At 44.3% G+C, this 18,772-nt stretch overlaps 1 protein-coding gene across 2 annotated transcripts in view; it reads right to left on the bottom strand.

Moving 5' to 3' along the window:
• Positions 1 to 18,772, bottom strand: part of ADAMTS17 (ADAM metallopeptidase with thrombospondin type 1 motif 17) — a 1,053,865-nt gene that overhangs the window by 260,880 nt on the left and 774,213 nt on the right. For both annotated transcript variants that reach the window (XM_086958065.1, XM_086958066.1), the window contains one exon: positions 9,149 to 9,306. In XM_086958065.1, the coding sequence (XP_086814191.1) occupies positions 9,149 to 9,306 (158 nt within the window). The remainder of the gene's footprint in view (positions 1 to 9,148; positions 9,307 to 18,772) is intronic.

Genomic DNA, 18,772 nt, shown 5'->3' with positions numbered 1-18,772 from the left:
AGTGCCTGGGATCCACGTCTGGGCATCCCCAGCGCACTTAGGGCGGCAACTGCAAAAACAACAAGTGATGGACCGAATGTGGATCAATGTCACACACTCCCCCAGTCAAAAGATCTGGGCCCAAATCCATCGTATTTTTGCACTCCACACCACCCTGGGTTAGACAATGGCGATATGCAAATCAGCTCTGACCCTGTTGCCCCATGGGAACAGTCCAGTCCGAACTACAAAAGCCATGTCCTTCCCAGAACGGAATCAAGCATCCGAGGACCGGACCGGTTTCGAGGTAACACCTCTCATCAGCCCGGCTAGCTTGACTCCAAGTGGTGTGGAGTGCCTGGGATCCACGTCTGGGCATCCCCAGCGCACTTAGGGCGGCAACTGCAAAAACAACAAGTGATGGACCGAATGTGGATCAATGTCACACACTCCCCCAGTCAAAAGATCTGGGCCCAAATCCATCGTTTTTTTGCACTCCACACCACCCTGGGTTAGACAATGGCGATATGCAAATCAGCTCTGACCCTGTTGCCCCATGGGAACAGTCCAGTCCGAACTACAAAAGCCATGTCCTTCCCAGAACGGAATCAAGCATCCGAGGACCGGACCGGTTTCGAGGTAACACCTCTCATCAGCCCGGCTAGCTTGACTCCAAGTGGTGTGGAGTGCCTGGGACCCACGTCTGGGCATCCCCAGCGCACTTAGGGCGGCAACTGCAAAAACAACAAGTGATGGACCGAATGTGGATCAATGTCACACACTCCCCCAGTCAAAAGATCTGGGCCCAAATCCATCGTTTTTTTGCACTCCACACCACCCTGGGTTAGACAATGGCGATATGCAAATCAGCTCTGACCCTGTTGCCCCATGGGAACAGTCCAGTCCGAACTACAAAAGCCATGTCCTTCCCAGAACGGAATCAAGCATCCGAGGACCGGACCGGTTTCGAGGTAACACCTCTCATCAGCCCGGCTAGCTTGACTCTAAGTGGTGGGGAGTGCCTGGGACCCACGTCTGGGCATCCCCAGCGCACTTAGGGCTGCAACTTCAAAAACAACAAGTGATGGACCGAATGTGGATCAATGTCACACACTCCCCCAGTCAAAAGATCTGGGCCCAAATCCATCGTTTTTTTGCACTCCACACCACCCTGGGTTAGACAATGGCGATATGCAAATCAGCTCTGACCCTGTTTCCCCATGGGAACAGTCCAGTCCGAACTACAAAAGCCATGTCCTTCCCAGAACGGAATCAAGCATCCGAGGACCGGACCGGTTTCGAGGTAACACCTCTCATCAGCCCGGCTAGCTTGACTCCAAGTGGTGTGGAGTGCCTGGGACCCACGTCTGGGCATCCCCAGCGCACTTAGGGCGGCAACTGCAAAAACAACAAGTGATGGACCGAATGTGGATCAATGTCACACACTCCCCCAGTCAAAAGATCTGGGCCCAAATCCATTGTTTTTTTGCACTCCACACCACCCTGGGTTAGACAATGGCGATATGCAAATCAGCTCTGACCCTGTTGCCCCATGGGAACAGTCCAGTCCGAACTACAAAAGCCATGTCCTTCCCAGAACGGAATCAAGCATCCGAGGACCGGACCGGTTTCGAGGTAACACCTCTCATCAGCCCGGCTAGCTTGACTCCAAGTGGTGTGGAGTGCCTGGGACCCACGTCTGGGCACACTAGCACAGCACATACCGTCAGAGTGCCTGCCACATACATGTTTCTGCAGCTTTCAGATCAAAGACTCAAACACCAATCTTGGATTCACCAGAGGTTTGCCAGATGAACACCACTCGGATGGGTAATCGTTAAACCTGCTATATAAAGGGCTCTGGTGCTGTCACGGAGGGGTGGAGTATCAATACATAACAAATGCAGGTAATTACTGTTGAAAAATTGAAACCATCCTTGGGAAAAGATATTCGGCTGCGAGTTAAGAGTAAAGCACACACAGCTGGGTGGACAAAGATGTTTGTGCAATTCAATAATTTCTTTAATATGGTCTGGGAATAACACTTCCACTGACATTCACACACACACACACACACACACACACACACACACACACACACACACACACACACACACACACACACACACACACGTGTTTTTGTTTGACTACAGTTTGATCAATCCTAGACACATTAAGTATTCTGGGGTTGGAGAAATGAGAATCAGGAAAATACTTCGGTGATTTCCATTCAATCAAAATGTGATCCGACATTAGAACTCAGTGATTCCTTTTTAACAGTCAGGACCTCGGCCAAACATCCACATCATCTTTTTTTCATGCAAGAGGACTTCAATCCCATTGAATTTCACTGAATAAAAATAAAAAATTCCTGGAAAGCACAGAAATTATTTATTTTATTTTTTAACAAAAAATTATAGTCTGTACCTCACACGAATTGTTGTAAAAACACTTGACATCCGCTCATCTGTTCCGCCATTAAACTGTGCCAACAATGTGAAACAACAGCAAAGAGCTCATGGGCGAGATAGCTTAGTGAGTGCTGAACTGACTGTAGAGTCTGCATGTTAAATGGAGGTCAAACAAGGGTCAATCGATTTCTGGCATTTCATCCTACTCATGTTGAGAAATTGGTATCAACAAGTTTGGCAATCAAAATACTTTATTGCGTACACTAATAATACATAAAATTAGGAAACAAATCGGTATTTATTGTACTTTAGCTTGTTGACTTCTGAACCCTTTTTCAACATTCCAACATCTTTGAGGTAAACGTCTATGGAGGCACCAAGCAAATCAACCACCATTGGAAGGTGGTTGATTTGGTTGGAGGCCAATAACACAGTTATCAGTTCTTCAGACAATGGGTTACATCTGGTGCACAATGGAGACCCCTTCTTGCATCTAGGGGGGGGCCACACTGGACATATTTACCAGCTAATACCTCCTAGTTTAGGGATGTCTTCAAAGCTTTCTTCAAGGCTGGAATCTGGGTTTGTTCCTCGGGTATGTCTTCAAGGCTTCTTCTGGTCAAGGCGTCCAATTTTGCATTTTCAAATGTAAGGTTCAGCCAGGGACGTAAAGAGGTGCCATACTAGGGCTGTGTAGATTTTGCATGTCAATTAGAATTTTATTGTTTGCCCCCACCCCCTACGTTAGGTAGGGAAATTCTCTCGATGCAGGGTTTATGCCTCATGATTTATCTAGATTTAAACAGACTACTACTGCTTCTAGACTGTGCAGTGATTGAACGTTTTGAATGTCTCATTCCTCGATTTCTCACTTTAGAAGCGATTGCAGTAATTCAGCCATGGCAGAACCAATCACCTCAGACATTCAATAGCGTCTCATCTGAAAGAGAGGTGGCACCTTTCTTAACATGGTAGTTAGAAATTGCTATTTCTCATGGCAGCTTTCATTTTATGTGTGAATGATAGTTTAGTGTCACAAGAAATTGCAAGGATTTGCTTTTTCATGTTAGGAAAGGGTTGCTCCCAGTTTCTGTGGTCATAGAAGTGAAAACATAATTCCTGCGGGAATACCAGTTGCCAGGACCTCCTGTTTTGCATGGCTAAGGCACTGGCTACACCCCTCCATCCTAAGTAAATATGTCACAAGCAATTGGCGATTTTGTCTTAATGTCTCAGATTATCGTTTGTCGAGTGTGTAATTTGGTGCCATCCATGTACATTTATAATTTCAGATGTTGATCCATAATTAACTGTGCCAGTATATACATGTTGATAAACAGCGGCAAAGCCCAGGAGATTTGGGGTAGTGTTGTTTATTACTCACTTTTATGTTTATGGATTTTATAATCTGTGGACAGGATGAGAAGGATCAAGATTTCAGATGTGCAATACGTATTTTACATCTGCGTAGTCCTGAAAAGCGTGGTGAAGATGTTTGATTGGAAAGCGATAGAGGAGTAAAGAGAGGTTCCACAGAACAGATATCTTCCATGATTCCCTTAGGCCGATTTCAGCTAAGCATCAATGGAATCCTTGACTGGCTCTCTTCTTGAAAACTGACAAAACATTTCAACAGTTCACCAGTTGGGTTGGTTACCGACCAATTCTGACTGTTTACTATTTAACAGCATATAAAGGGCTTAAGAATACCTGCAAACCATTTAAGCTTGGAGTTAGGACCACTGCATTATTTTCTCTCAGGCCTTGAACAGGGTTCTGGCTTTGGGTACACCGGTAAACGCATTTCTTCTAATACTCAATAAGCTAATATGACATGTGCTGTTTTGAAGTGAAGTCACCTTTTAGGTCTCAATTTTCTGTAACCTATTTTCGGTAAGTTTCTATTAGTGTTAACTTTTGTGAAAGCTATTGGACACCATGCTAAATCAAGACACTCTCTTTATTTCCAGAACAACACAACCCCATTTTACATCAATAGATGTGTGTGTTGAAATGCCACAGTATTCCAGTATCTAAATAGTAATACCACTAAACGGTTTATAATTGTCTAATATGCAATGCAACTCATTGTGTGTGCTCATTTACTGCAACCAACGCAGCTACATACTGTGTTCCTATATTGCCACACAAGTCCAATAGCTCAGATAAAAAATTGCATTGACCATGTAAACAGAACATTTCGCAACTTGATTTACAAAAGTATACACATTCAGTATATTCTATTCAAAATAATATTTGGAAACAAAGGCGCTGGTGCAGCTGGGGAAACCCAGGAGCTCATGCAGCATTCAAAGATTTATGTTGAGGCACAAATGATGTCTGACATGGTAAATAAGAGTTGAAAGGGTACTGCCGTCCCATCAGGGCTCAGGGAGTCTTCCAAATGCAGAACCATCAGTGCATCCACTGATCGCCCACATTCCTTGTATTTATTGAATGATTTGACCAGACACAAGGGGCAATATGTTACAAGAGCCTCTTTCCAGTTCATGTTCCCCGTCAAAGGCATGAGGGTAAATGTGCAGAGAGGCTCCATATCGTGCACGCCTCTACTACTCTCAGTTTGATGACTCGCTTGCTTTTTCCAGTCGAAGTCCAGTAAGGTTCATGCTTTTGTACCTCGTGGTCAAAGATAACACTATGGAAATATTTGCCATCTAAAAATATAATTTTCATAACTTTAAAGGGGTGTGGTCCTTGGGAGTTACTTAAGTGGCTCCACAGATGCTAAATTTTCAGAAATGCTCTGTAATCCTCCTGACCCACAGGGATATCCTACCAAATGCGGCTAAAAAACAAGAAAGAACTAGAGAACAAAACCTTGTGGCAGTAACGTTTTCCTCAGTCGTTTTATGTTTGGGTGGATGAAAAGAAGCATCAGTTCAGAAGGCCATCACGGGCCCGAAGAAATGGAAGGAAGGCTCGTGCTCCTGTATACAGGTGGCTGAGCCGTATGCCAAATTTATGAAGGATTACCAGGACAGACTTGATGTTGTACTCTTTGCTTACTTTCCACTGCCTCTCAGAGTTAGTTTTCTGATTCTTTCTAGTTGGTCTCCATATAGTATTGTCTGGTGGCCTTGACGGATAAGTGTATCCTGGGTGGACTCTGTATAGTGTCTTACAGATAAATTAGCTGTGTCTTGAATGGACTGTAATCTCTGTCGCCTAAGGTAAACACCACATAGTGCATACCCGTTAGTGTTTAACAGTGATCCGCCACGGTGCAGTTCGGTTGCTTCTGGGTGAACGCCATACACCACAACCTTAGGGGTATAACAATGCCTTCTGTAGGTTACCTCTGTCACTTAAGATGACTACCATACAACACATCTTTTCAGGGTTTAACAGTGCCTCAAATGGGTTGATCCTCTGTTGCTTCTGGGTGGAAGCCATACTTCAACCTTTGGGATTTAACAATGCCGTAACAATCTTGTAGATTGTAAAATGCAGTATATAAGTGTGCAAACATGGATGATAGTGTGAGGAGGTGACCCAAATGCATGCCAAATGGCGTGGCAGAAGTAAAAAAACTGATAACTGTGCGATAATCACCATGACAAACTGTATCAAAAGCACAACAACTACACAACAGTGTTTACAAGCACGTTATGTGTGGTAATGAGCATAGCAAATAGTACCAAATGCATGACAGTGTTTACAAATGCATGCATATTGTATGACGATCAGCATAACAAACTGTACCAAAGCATGACAATTGGCAATACAGGGTGTTTATAAACTGCATGATAACTGTGTGATAATTAGTATGACAAACTCTAATTCTTGATGAATAATGGGATTATTCTATGCATTGACATTTATGTACTGCACAGGGCATTTGTTTACAATAAAAGCAATGATAGGGATTTTAAGGTTTTACATAGCGGTTTACCTAGCACAAAGCAAAATACTGTACCAATTTGCTTACCAAATTTTGCAACACTGGGAGAGTGCTTGCTAACCCTCAGGTTTATGTCACAGCCTTTTCCAGGAAATTATGAAGAGAATTCGGACCATAAATTGGCGTATTGTAGACACCCGCCCCCAGTGGGTGTGGCCTTAATTTCAAATTAAAACTTCCATCTTGCACCTCCCCTTGCTCCAGCAAGTTCAGCCCGTGCCCCATCAATCAACCCCCTGGGACCAGGCTCTCCTAGTCAGGGGCCTACTGCTAACTCAAAAGCCCTACTAGTGATCAAGGTAACTACGGAGACCCATAACTAAAACTTGACAACACAGCTGCCCCAAGCATAACAACTGTAATAAAGTCACCCGTTTGGAGACATGCCCAAAACACAACTTTTAAGGGGAGCTTTATTATCGCAGCTCAGCGCTTTGACAGGCTGGAGCTGGGCGCCATGTGAAAGCAATTTTCTTCAGCTTTACAGCCACGTGTAATACAGATTATTTTCCAGGAGCATAACTGGTTTCGAATGGCGTTCACAAAAGCAGCTCTGAGGACCTGGCTTTTTCAGCCAAGTGTTTTACTGCATTGTTTGTACAACCGTTTCCTACTGAAGGGGACGGGTCTGCTTCCCTTTGGTGCTGGCGCGCGCACACAGACACATACGCAAGCACCACGCACGCATCAACGTGAAAGCAAGCACAGGGTTCTCGGTGTAGCTGGTCCATGGGTTGAGCAGATTCTGCAAACATATATGTATAACCTGTACATCAAAGGGTCAAACCCACACAGACTCAGTCTACCCAATTTCAGAGGTTGATAAAAGGCGCCCCAGTGAGGCAGGTAGTAATAATACCTGCTACAGAAAATTTAATTTATGGTAATTATTATTAGAATGGTGCATTTTATTAAATCCAGACTCCAGCAAAGCATTAAATAAACATGGCAATTTAACTGAAATCTTGTGGCCAGTGTCTGGTGGATATTGTGGCCCTTTCTTCCCATAACATCTCCCATAACATCTACAAACGTGCAGCTTCTAGCAAACGTTCCTATGCTTGTAATGTATGTGTATGTGGTCTTGTAAAGCGCACTGCTGCCCTGAGGCGTCGTGGCGCTGTAGACCGCTGGGGAACCCGTCCTGGCTATCCCTGTGAGATGGTCCCTACTGGGTAGGTACCCAGTAGGGACCATACTGGGTATCTCCAAGGTGAAACCAGGCATCCCTGGCGAATGTGGGGGGCCGTTGTAGAGATGAGGCAAGCTAATGCCCAGAGTTGCCGAGTGGGATCCCTGGTTAGAGTAGGCACCGAGGCGAGAATTATCGAGTCCGCTGACCCTGGTCCACGACCCTGCCACGTCGGGAATTGAACCCTGGTCCCGGGCCGTTCTCTGCTTCTGGGTCTGCTGCCTCTAACCAGTGAGCCACACCACTCCACATTTGTGCTTCATACATTTGTTTGAGGTTCAGACCAACAGGCTTTTCAGTTAACGAGATTTTTAGTTAGGAGCACCTGTGTGATGTTCACATCTCTAGTTCCTATTATTATTCAGACCTTCGTTTACTCTTAGGTGGGTCAATCGGCTGTGCCATTTGGCAAACAAGCCGTCATTTTTATAGTTACCTTACTACCTTGTGTTTTTTTTATTTTATTTTACTTGAGTGACTTGCTTTCACCTCGATCTCCTGGAGCGGATTTGTTGAGACAGCAATGGCAATTCTGCAATGTGATGGTAGCATGGCGTATCTGGTTTTATTTTCTAAAGACACACCGGGACTTAAAAAAGTAAAAACCATAATGTGCTGTGAGTTCTCTTCCATTACGAGGGGAATTTTAGTATTTTTAAGCACCATCATGTTGTATAGAGTTCTGTGAATAAGGAAATTTGCCCAAATGCAAACCCACAACCTTGCATCTGCAAACTATCTGTATCCACCCTTTACTTGTAAGTTTAAACGTTTTTCAGTATTGTATTGTATTGTATGTTGGATTTTTATAGCGCTTATAACCCAGGGGTCTCTAAGCGCTTGCCTTGGGAACCCGTCCTGGCTTTTCCCTGTGAGATAGCCCCTACATGGCACCCCCAAGGTGAAAGCCAGGCATCCCACCGCGGGGGTCCGTTGTGGAGATTAAGCAAGCTTAATGCCCAGAGTTGCAGAGTGTGAACCCATGATTAGGTCAGGCACCGAAGCGAGAATTATCGAGTCCATGGACATTTGAACTCAAGACCCTGCCGCGTCGGGAATTGAACCCTGGTCCCGGGTCTGACCTCTGCTTCATGGTCTGCCTGCTCTAACCAGTGAGCCACACTTCTCCACTAGGCATTGACTAAGGCATTGCAACTGTTAAGCACTGTACCCTAGTTCCTGGTCTTGAAGCATCTTAATGGATACATGTGGTGCATTATAAATCACCAAATATGAATGAATGAAAATACTGCTTTTATAAACTGTTTATTTCAGCCCCTTTGTGATGCAGCAATGGGCAGAGATCCATCAACTCTGCTTGGATACTCGTGTATAGCAGTGGAGGCTTCTTGTCGCAAACTAAGAAAGAACGGGCACAAGTTCGACTATAGACAACAGTAAAGGCTTTAATTTGATGCATTACCAACGAGCCCACTTCTGAAAACAGAGAATAGTAAATGTGTGTATTTGTGCTTGTGGCAGGAGAAGGGAAATTCCATCCAATGGAGTGATATCATATGTGTGAGACAGCATTGCAGCTTAAACTCTAGATGCAAGTGGTGCAAATCATTGATCCATCGACCTCCAAAAGAAATATTAGATAGATTTGCTGGATTTAAACAAAGGAATGGTTCAAATTACCATGAGGTGTAGAGGTGACTTGGTTGGTCCCTTAGCAGAGATCTTCTCCCACAGTCCACGTCTGACATAGCGGACTGTGGTACCAGCGATCTGGAATTCTCCAGGAAGTTCTATTTTCCAGTCACTGTTAATGGATTTCTTGCTGGAATCTTTCAGGGCTGGACAAGAGGAAAAAAAGAATAAGGTAATACATCAGACCCAATTAATCAAAGCACTGCTGTACTTGGTGCAGCTCTGGCACCGTGCAAGAGGTGTTACAAAAGAAATTCTAGATTTCAAAAAAGAAATGTTTCAACTCTGGAATGCTAGATGGAGCTTAAGGGCTGCCTGCCAATGCAATGGGCACTATAACCATGGTAATATGGCAAATATTATGCAACATTAGCACAGCCCAGTGAAAGCTTCACTAATGTTCAAGTTATGTAGGCCAAAGGTGGAGAAGTTTTCTGCTTTCCTTGCAAGAGCTTGTTCCCTAATGATGGTGCCGCACTGACTAAATTTCAATAATCCAAACTTTAAATGAGAAAAAGCAGGTGATTTTGTGTCCTGTTAGATATAATTTCCTAAAGGCACTTTTCACGAAAGTCCAAGGTTTGGGTAGTTATCCAATCGAAAAAGATGGGTCCTGGTTAAGAGCGAAACTGACGCTCACCACTGGCACCTGTGCCCACTCCTTCCATTTTACCACGTCAGGAAGGGGAACCCTCTAGCATTTTAAATACATGAAAATTAACAGGGTCTAGCAGAGGCTAAGTTTGAAAAGGATATCTTTAAAAAACACTATTTAGACCATAATGATGGTAGGCATGTTAGTCCCTCTTCACATCTATCAAATGTCATCACAATTATGTGTGGTCTTCGTTTTTTTCAGTCCTCCCTGCCTGAGCTGGCAGTGTTGGCACAGCATAAACCTTTAAGGGCCCAACCACAGATTTATCACATCCTAAGTGCCAATAGGTTGTATTTATTGAGGGTGTTTTACACAAGTGCTGCAATGTAACATTTGTGGTTATTTTTGAGTGTTAGCCCACTAGGTAGGTGACAAACAGATCGAAGTTCTAGTTGAGACGCATAGGGTTTCCAATTGGGGGGGCTGATCCCTCAATAGAGGGAAAGTTAGTCGCAGTCCGATCTGCTAGTAGCTGCAGGCTGTGGCTGAAATTCACTTTCTACGTGAACTAGGACTTCTCAGGAGCAGACTAAGCTGCCAGTAGGAAGAACTTCATAACAATGTGAGTACTTATTTCCAGGTGACAAAAATAAGTAGTACTTTTTCTCTCCTATCTGATCCCTGCTTCCTAATTCTTTTGAAGAACTCTGGTTAGGCTTGCATTCAAGTTATTAGAGTGATACCACCTAAGCTTCCTTGAGCTTTTTGGGCTGGTAATGACCAAAGTGAACACCCCCTATTCTTACCTTCCCCACAAATTCCATGAACATCCAGGTTCCACAGAGTGGTTAGCCGGACAGACCTATCAGTAGATCTAGGTAGACTTTCAAAGGAGGTTGCTCTCATTCTGTGGGTTCTAAGCCTGCTAGACCCTGAACCATGGTCCACCAGCCTGCTCTAGAGTCCAGCAGGGTCCTCCTCCAGCCAGTTGTGCCCTCCTACGAAGACTATTGGCATAAGACAGCCCTATTGACCATCCCTTTAAAATGCTTCACTGGGTCGGCCTTATACAACTACAGTTGAACAACCATACCTAGGTATTTCAGATGATTTTGTCATAAGAAGCTTTCAGACTCCTTTAGCAGGAATTGCAAACAGGGGGAAGATATTTACACACGGGGACTTTTATGCATACATATAGCCTCCAAATTTCACATTCATGAACACACTCATAAACTGGACAAAAGTGCCCATTCTGAATTTGTATAATCCAACTTAAACATTGAACTCAGTTTCAAACTAAATACACAAGTGTGAGCATTTAGAGTCATATTTATATACATTTTCAAGCTATTAGTCGCCTGGTGAAAAGGTCACTGCACTTTTCAATTAGGTTATCCTAACAGAAACCATAGCCACATTAATGTAAAATGGCATGGACCCGAGGAAATGCGCTAATTTTATCACTTCACTTATTTTATATGCATGTATTCACGCGTATTTTCTTTGACGGGTTATGCGACAATGGCTTTACCTACCACTGACATTCAAAGACCCATTGCTTTTTGTCTAGCTAAAAAGTGTAGCACCTTAAAGTTGATGAAGCAATGTGCAAACCTCCAAAACAGTATTGGCTTATTTTGCATGGAAAGAGGTCCACGCTGTTTTTTAAATGATGGAGGTTAGCCACGGAAATACCGCTAAAGACACCACGAAGGACACAAAGCACATCAAGCCAATCAACTCCTAAACCCTGTAGTCTTAGTCGTGATGCAGATTGCATTTCATTTAAACTGTACTAAATAAACCTATTTCCTGAAAGAACCACATCTGTTCAATTGTTCAGGTAAGTACCAAATCTCTGTGATTGGAATTGTTACTTAAATCATGCCATTCTATAGCCATAATGGTCACATCAGACAACTGTGTTTACCAAGTAATTTGGCCATTTTGCAAATGAGAAGTGGGTCACGCATGACACACCTATAAAAAGCTGATGTGGGTTACAGCCTACATTTGTGAGGTTTGGCACTCTAATTATGGAAATCTATATAAACACCGCTTTCAAACTCTGAGCCAAATTCCCCTTAACTGTCAAGATCAGGAACCACCATCTTGAGACCTTCAGACATGTGTGCACTATCCAACCTGTGCAATATCCAACCTCTTAAGGTAAAAAGCCATCATATTGGGGTTAAAGGTGCGATTTACCTCACATTTAAGAAGACACATAGGGGCCCATTAGGATGGTGGCCGGATCACCCCCGCCGGGTCAGCGGTAATCGCCGCCGACCCGCCGGGGGTGATCCGCCTGCCATCCACACACCAAAGACCCCCCGCCATATTATGATGGCTGGGGGCCTGCGGTGGACAGAAAAACCATATGCCGCTTTTCCGCCGGTTGGCTTGTCGACCGGCAGAAAAAGTGCCTCCATATGGTTGCGGTGTCTGAGAGACACCGCTATCCATATTACAATGCTGGCGGTTATATGCCTTTCCACGGCGGCGTTGCATAGTGGAAAGGCAAACGGTCTTTGATTTGGGGGCCCATTGCTGGCCCCCAAGGTGAAGGGGGTGCACATGGGGGGTACATTGCCATGCACTACGTGGCAGGAACCACGTGGTGCCTGCCATGTAGTGCATGGCATTGCTGGGCACAGTCCTTTTCCATTGCGGGCAGGTCTGCAGCTAGTAGATCCAGCCAGCAGATCCACCCGCAATAGAAAAGGTACAGGATGCGGCCGCCAGTGGGGGGCGCATCCCAATGTGCATGGCAGGACCGCCGCAGCATCGGCGGGCGGTACCGTGCTCTGTTGCTGTGCCGCAATCGTAATAGGCGCTTTGGTGTGATAATACCCATGAAGCCTTGCAGGTGTTAATTTCAACATATAAATGAATGAACATTGAACGTTTGTTTTTCAGAATGGACCTGGGTATGTAAATCACACAAAAGACCTAAGGCTCTCACAGCAGACCTCTTATCGGTAGCAAACGTCTACCAGTCAATGGTCCTAACATATTAGACCCCTGCTTGCTAACCTTTCCACACACATGCACACACCGTGTTGCCCCATAGTAAAGAGGACGACGTCTAATTGAACAGGAGATAAGCTTGAGTACTGCATCAGGACCATATATAAGCATGAGGAGTATCTGTCCTGCATGAGGACTACATTGCCACACTGCAAACCCGGTCTTATAGGGGTATGCAATATAATTTGAATATATGCTGATATTGTACACTACACACTGCACTTTCAGATATCTGAAGTGGCTTCACAAATAAATGGGTGATAATAATTCACAATGCAACAGGCTCAAACTAAAGCGTGACTAACATGCACATGCCTGTGCATGTGCAGTGAACTACCCAGCTCTAGGTGATACATGGAAGACCTCCTGCATGAAACCTGATGGCCGAGTGCTGATGGAAGTGTATAAATCAAAAGAGATGTGGACCACTCGGAGTCCAGTCCCAATGAGAGATCTGTGTGTGCCTGTCTTCCTTTTGCTGATCCAAACAATATGCCATTCACTTCAGCCGCCTACAATTCCTGGTGCACAGTAGATGCACCATGGACCCCGCACAGCAAGAGGGCTCTTGGGGGAGCGCCCAGGAAGAAGGCCGCCAGTGTGGGGTACAGACCACTTAGTGGCGTACATCAGTCACTGCATTCTGCCCCTCTTGCAATCAACGACTGACTGACAATGACCTAGGAAGGAAGGGGGGGTTATGAGAGGAATTTCCAGTACAGCTCATATGATCCCATAATCATATCACACAAATCAAGTGTGCTGCAGTCAGATGTCAGGAAATGATAAAAGCCATCGGCGGAAGACCGCTAAAGTCACCCTCCTTCTGTTGAGTCACAGAAGGAGTTCGGCTGTCTACGGCGGCCTAATCACTCTAATATCACACACAAGATGATCCGTCTCTCATTCCCTTACTTTGGATGATATCCTACACTACTGATTGTCGTAGTTGTCTTATCTTTAATTTTATGAAGCACGGACGTAAAACGATGATACACCACAAAGACTGTCAGCCCTTCCCCTCACAGGGCGCCCGGCGGAGCCCCATGGGCCTACCCCTTCTCAAATACTCTTGGTGTGCACCGTACCACTCTGACAGTTGATCTATATTCATTCAGGTGTTCCTTATTGATAGGTCCTGAAGAGACCCCCTATTGAAGGTGGGGTTGAATCACCATCGACACGCATCTAAAATGAACCATTATCCAGCCCCTACTATTGTTATACAAGGCTGGATATACCAATTGTATAATTATGTTATGGTCATTTTTTTGTATCATTTGAAACCTATGTCACAAACTGTCCCCCTTAATATGTAGGTTCTATGCTCACTTGGGACACCGTGCACCTTGTTTTGATTAACTTGATTATGTAATTTATATAAATAGCAAATAACCTCAATTTTATTGTTGTGTATAATTTTAATTCTCTCTTCGACATACCTTTACTCATAAGCTCTGCCACTGAGCTTAAATACTATCATTTATTGAACACATTGTCCACATGAACCACTGTTCCTTACTGTCTAATTGACATAGGGGCATCTGTGAATGTGATGAGGGTGTGGCAATACACCTGTCTCAAGCAATGACTAGCACTGGTGCCGACCAACACCAAAATCAATACATGTGGAAGCTAGTGAGGCCTCTCGCTGGCAGGACTTATTGAAGTGGTACAGCATGGAGAGAAGGAGGCACCGGCCAGGTTTCACTTCATCAAAGAATGAGAAGGGTCACTGCTAGGATGTCACATGGCGGAGGACCTCGAAATGTTTTTCTTTGCATGGACCGTCCATCCTCTACATATAGACGACCTTCTTTGTGAAGTTCCCTCAACTATTTCAGGGACATGGATGCCTGAGGAGAGAACCAACAAAATTCCATATTGATAAGCCAGTGAAGCCGATGGGACTCCAGCACCAGTGGGTACCATTCTAGCTCTACCCTCTAGTGGAGCAAAAATATGAAAACCTTGAACAAGTTGATGTGATCGAAAAGGTTTCAAGATCCCACCCCGTAGGTGTCAGCAAGGGTCATAGCAGAAAAACTCAAGCAACCCAGGGTGATCAGGACGTGTATAGAAATGCACCTCCCTAATCGGACGGTTTAGAGGAAGCAACTCATTATCTCGACCATGGATGATATAGTGGTAGACATCAACGGGTTCCAGTGGCTCTCAAAGTGGGACCTTAATGCCTGCCATACCACCAGCGGCTGCTACACCCAGAGAGTTGGTACATCATTAGCTTTTCGGCCCAATTGGGTCTAGGAAGATACAAGCGGCTCTATTTTTGGATCTCAAATGTGTTGAAATTCTTCCAAACCACCATCCGGAAAGTCCTCTCAAGCCTATAAGAATGCCCAGGAACAGGATGTGGAAGACTACATGTGAATGGTTACCAACGGCGTGTGTCCCAAAGCCTCCTGATTAGCTAAATCATCTGATGAAGCAGGTAAATGAGATCCTCCAAAAGACCATTTCCCCCATTCAATGAGGTGCATGGAGAATGTTTCTGCTCGATGCCAACCAGTGGGTACTCACAGACAAAAAACAGCTGTCACAAATGGGAGAGTGTGGGATGAGCTGAGTGTGACTGCTGAGGGGTCACTGGATTGTATTACCAACAACACTACACCAGAGAGTAGTAGACTTGGCACACTAAGGGGTGGCAAAGACCAAGGTTCGCCTTATGGAAACGGGAGGAGCCAGTGTACTGGCACCTGTAGCCACAGAAGAACCCTGTGGAGCACCATAGAACAAAGTCAGCCTGGACTTTGAGAGCTTCCCTGATGGATGGAGTTGAAGGGTATTCCAAATACCCAGTAGTGGAGATAACGAGTCCTCAGGATTCGGTAAAGGGAGCTAATGTTGGAGAAAGTGTTTATAACTTTTGGTCTTCCAGATGCAATATGTACTGACGATTAGCCCCCATTCCAAGGGGCAGAATTCAGGGACTTTCTAGAACACCAGGAAATTTGTCACCAGGTGGTAACACCACTGTCGCCTCAACGCACTGGTGATGTTGAGCAACGCATGCACACCCTTAACTAGTCCTTGGGCAGTAGCATGAATGAAGGCTCCAATCCTGAGGCAAACCTACATCAATTCTTGCAGGCGTACAGAAATACACCCATTTTACAATCCAATGTTCTCTGCTAGAAATGCTGCTGAGACGCGCAGGAAGGGACACCATTCCAATGATGCTGCAATGACAAGTCTTTGTCTTTGACCCAGCAGTCCCCTAGACAGGCGAATGGGGAGTAACAGCGAGGCCAGTCAGCACCAGAGAGCCAAGGTATCAGGCCTGAAACAACCAGGTCCTACTATGGACACACAAGATTGAAATTATGCCATCCATACGAATGTGAGCTCTGTGCAGTCACATGGGTGACTGGCACCTTAGAATAAGTTAGCTGGGGCACTGAGATAGTGTCTCGGAGCGTATCATGGTTTAAAAAACATGGAAACCCGGCCTACACCCTAGAACAGGAGGCGCTGAGAAAGTGCAACAGATATCTGGCAGATCATGAAAGGGGATAACATCAGAGGCAAGGAGCTCAAACACCAAGCCAATCACCCCAGTAAGTGGTTCCAACACCACACCATCAACAACGTCCAGCTTGCTGCCACCCCGAACGCCGGTGGCGGAGATGGCTGAGGGACCCAAACCAGCTCCAGCTGCAACCTGGAGTATAATATGTTCACCAACCCTTCGCCCAGCCAGAGACTGAAAGACTTTGTGTTCGTTGTGAAAGGAATAGCACCAGTCTTGAATGAATGTTGGATGGGATGTAGTGATACACGGAAGACTCACACACAAAATGACGCCCAGGCACAGCTAGAAGGGAATAAATAAAGAGAGACATGGACTGCTTGGGGTCCTTCAGTGAGAAATATATGTGTGCGTATCTTCCTTTTTCTGGTTCCATGTGGTGATTGCTTGTTGCTTTAAGACCTTGTAGAATTGTTATATGTAATAGAACCTTTTATGATGTACTGTACTTTGTAGGAATGTTATGATTCAGTATGCTGTTCCCTGTTGGTACTACTGCATGCACTTTATTTCATCTGAACTTCTACTTGAATAAATATCTAATACCACTTCAAGGAGTTTGTCTTATTCATGAAGAGGAGGTCACTACAGATTTGGCAACGAGATGGGCACAACTTGTAATCTCAACCCACAACAAATTCTCCTTCTTTGAAAATTCATCGTTTCACCTTCGCTTTGCTACTCAACTATAATCGTGAGTAATTCAAAGGAACATTATTTTTGAAGCACCCCTTTTTCTCCTAATTCGTTGCGGATAATTACAACGTTGTAGCTCCAACGTTTTCCGTTATTGAACCTTTAATCTTAAAGGGTTACCCTCGCGTGTACAGCTAAAAGTGACTATTTTGAAAAGAGGAGAGGGGAAAGAATCACTGCATATTTTACTGAAAGCCTCATCGTTTTGGGCAAATATTTCATGATTGTGCTGGTTCCAGCGTGCGATTCGGTTGTTAGCGCTGTGCATTTTTTGAAAAGCATGTAACGCTTACCGAACCACCATTGCCTCGTTCTCAGCCTCGCTCTTCACAACTTTCATGCACGCAGCAGCGACGCAGCATTGCCTGGAACAATTGGATTCTACGCGCGCAGACACCTTTCACATCAACGCGCTCCTACGTGCATTTCTTCAACGTTGCAAGCGTCATCACGCTCTCCACCGCCATCTTGTGGTTGCTAGGACAACGCGACCACGGATACGAAGAGCGTTCTCTCCGATCTTCGTGTGGGTATTTATCATTTACTTTGACTCAATTTTAAAGCGGTTTCTACAACAAGCAATTTGGATAATACAATTTTTCATGAGGCTTATCATTTCTTTGCGCTATTCTCTTAAAGTGCATGCAGCGTGAAGTTTATTCCTGAAGTCCATTCTTTTCGTTTTCTTTCAAAAATAAAAGACAACATTAAGACTTCCACTATATACAAATACTTACATTATTTTGTGACATTTTTTTCAACATGTCTGTTGAAGCTACGCCTTCAAGATCCAATCCAACAGGAGATACCAATTTAAATAGAGACACCCATCTTCCTTACCTACAAATCAATTCTCCTAAAGAATTTCTATCAATCCCGGGAGAACCAGTCGTGTCATGGTTAGACTGGAAGGAGTACTTTTTGAACTACATAGCAAACTTGGAAGATGCAAATGGTGTTTTTACTCCTGAAAGGAAAAAAAGAATGTTATTGTACTCTTTAGGTCCAGAAGGGCTTCGCATTTTTAATGAAATGCACAAACATCAAAGTGTGGAAGGAGATTTGGATGTGTTCAAAGCAGCTATTGTAGATCTTGATGACCATTTCTCTCCTGTAGTTTGTATTGCTGTCACCAGACATTCCTTTTTCCACAGGAAGCAACAAAAACGCGAGTCCATTGAAGAGTATGTCTCTAGTTTAAAAAAATTAGCTGCTAAATGTAAATTTGCACAGTTGCATGACGATCTGATCAGAGATCAAATTGTTATGTACTCAAAAAATAGAACATTGCAAGAGAAATTGTGGGTGGAAGGTGACAGTTGCTTGAAAGATATTATTGCTTTAGTGAAAAAAGCTGAACTTTCAGAAAGGTGCGCCAAAGTCACCTTATCACAAGATAAAAAGGAGGAGGTGGTTGGTAAGATTGTGGAAAAAAAGAATTTTTATGTTGGTCCTTGTCTTCATCATGAAAATCCTGCAGATGTTGTTTCCGACCTTCCTTCTGCAGAGGACACACAAAATGCTGGTGTTATTAAGTCTAGCAGTTTTGGTAGACCTATTCGCACTCCTAGCAAATTTGATGATTTTGTTCTTCAGTAATTATTATTTATTTTCTTTCTTTTGTGATGTGTGGTGATTGCTTGTTGCTTTAAGACCTGGTAGAATTGTTATATGTAATAGAACCTTTTATGATGTACTGTACTTTGTAGGAATGTTATGATTCACTATGCTG

Source organism: Lissotriton vulgaris, chromosome 2_1 (genome assembly GCF_964263255.1).
Source record: "Lissotriton vulgaris chromosome 2_1, aLisVul1.2, whole genome shotgun sequence".
NCBI lineage: Eukaryota > Metazoa > Chordata > Amphibia > Caudata > Salamandridae > Lissotriton > Lissotriton vulgaris.
The sequence above is the reverse complement of the archived record's forward strand: the minus strand, read 5'-3'. Positions and strand labels throughout refer to the sequence as shown.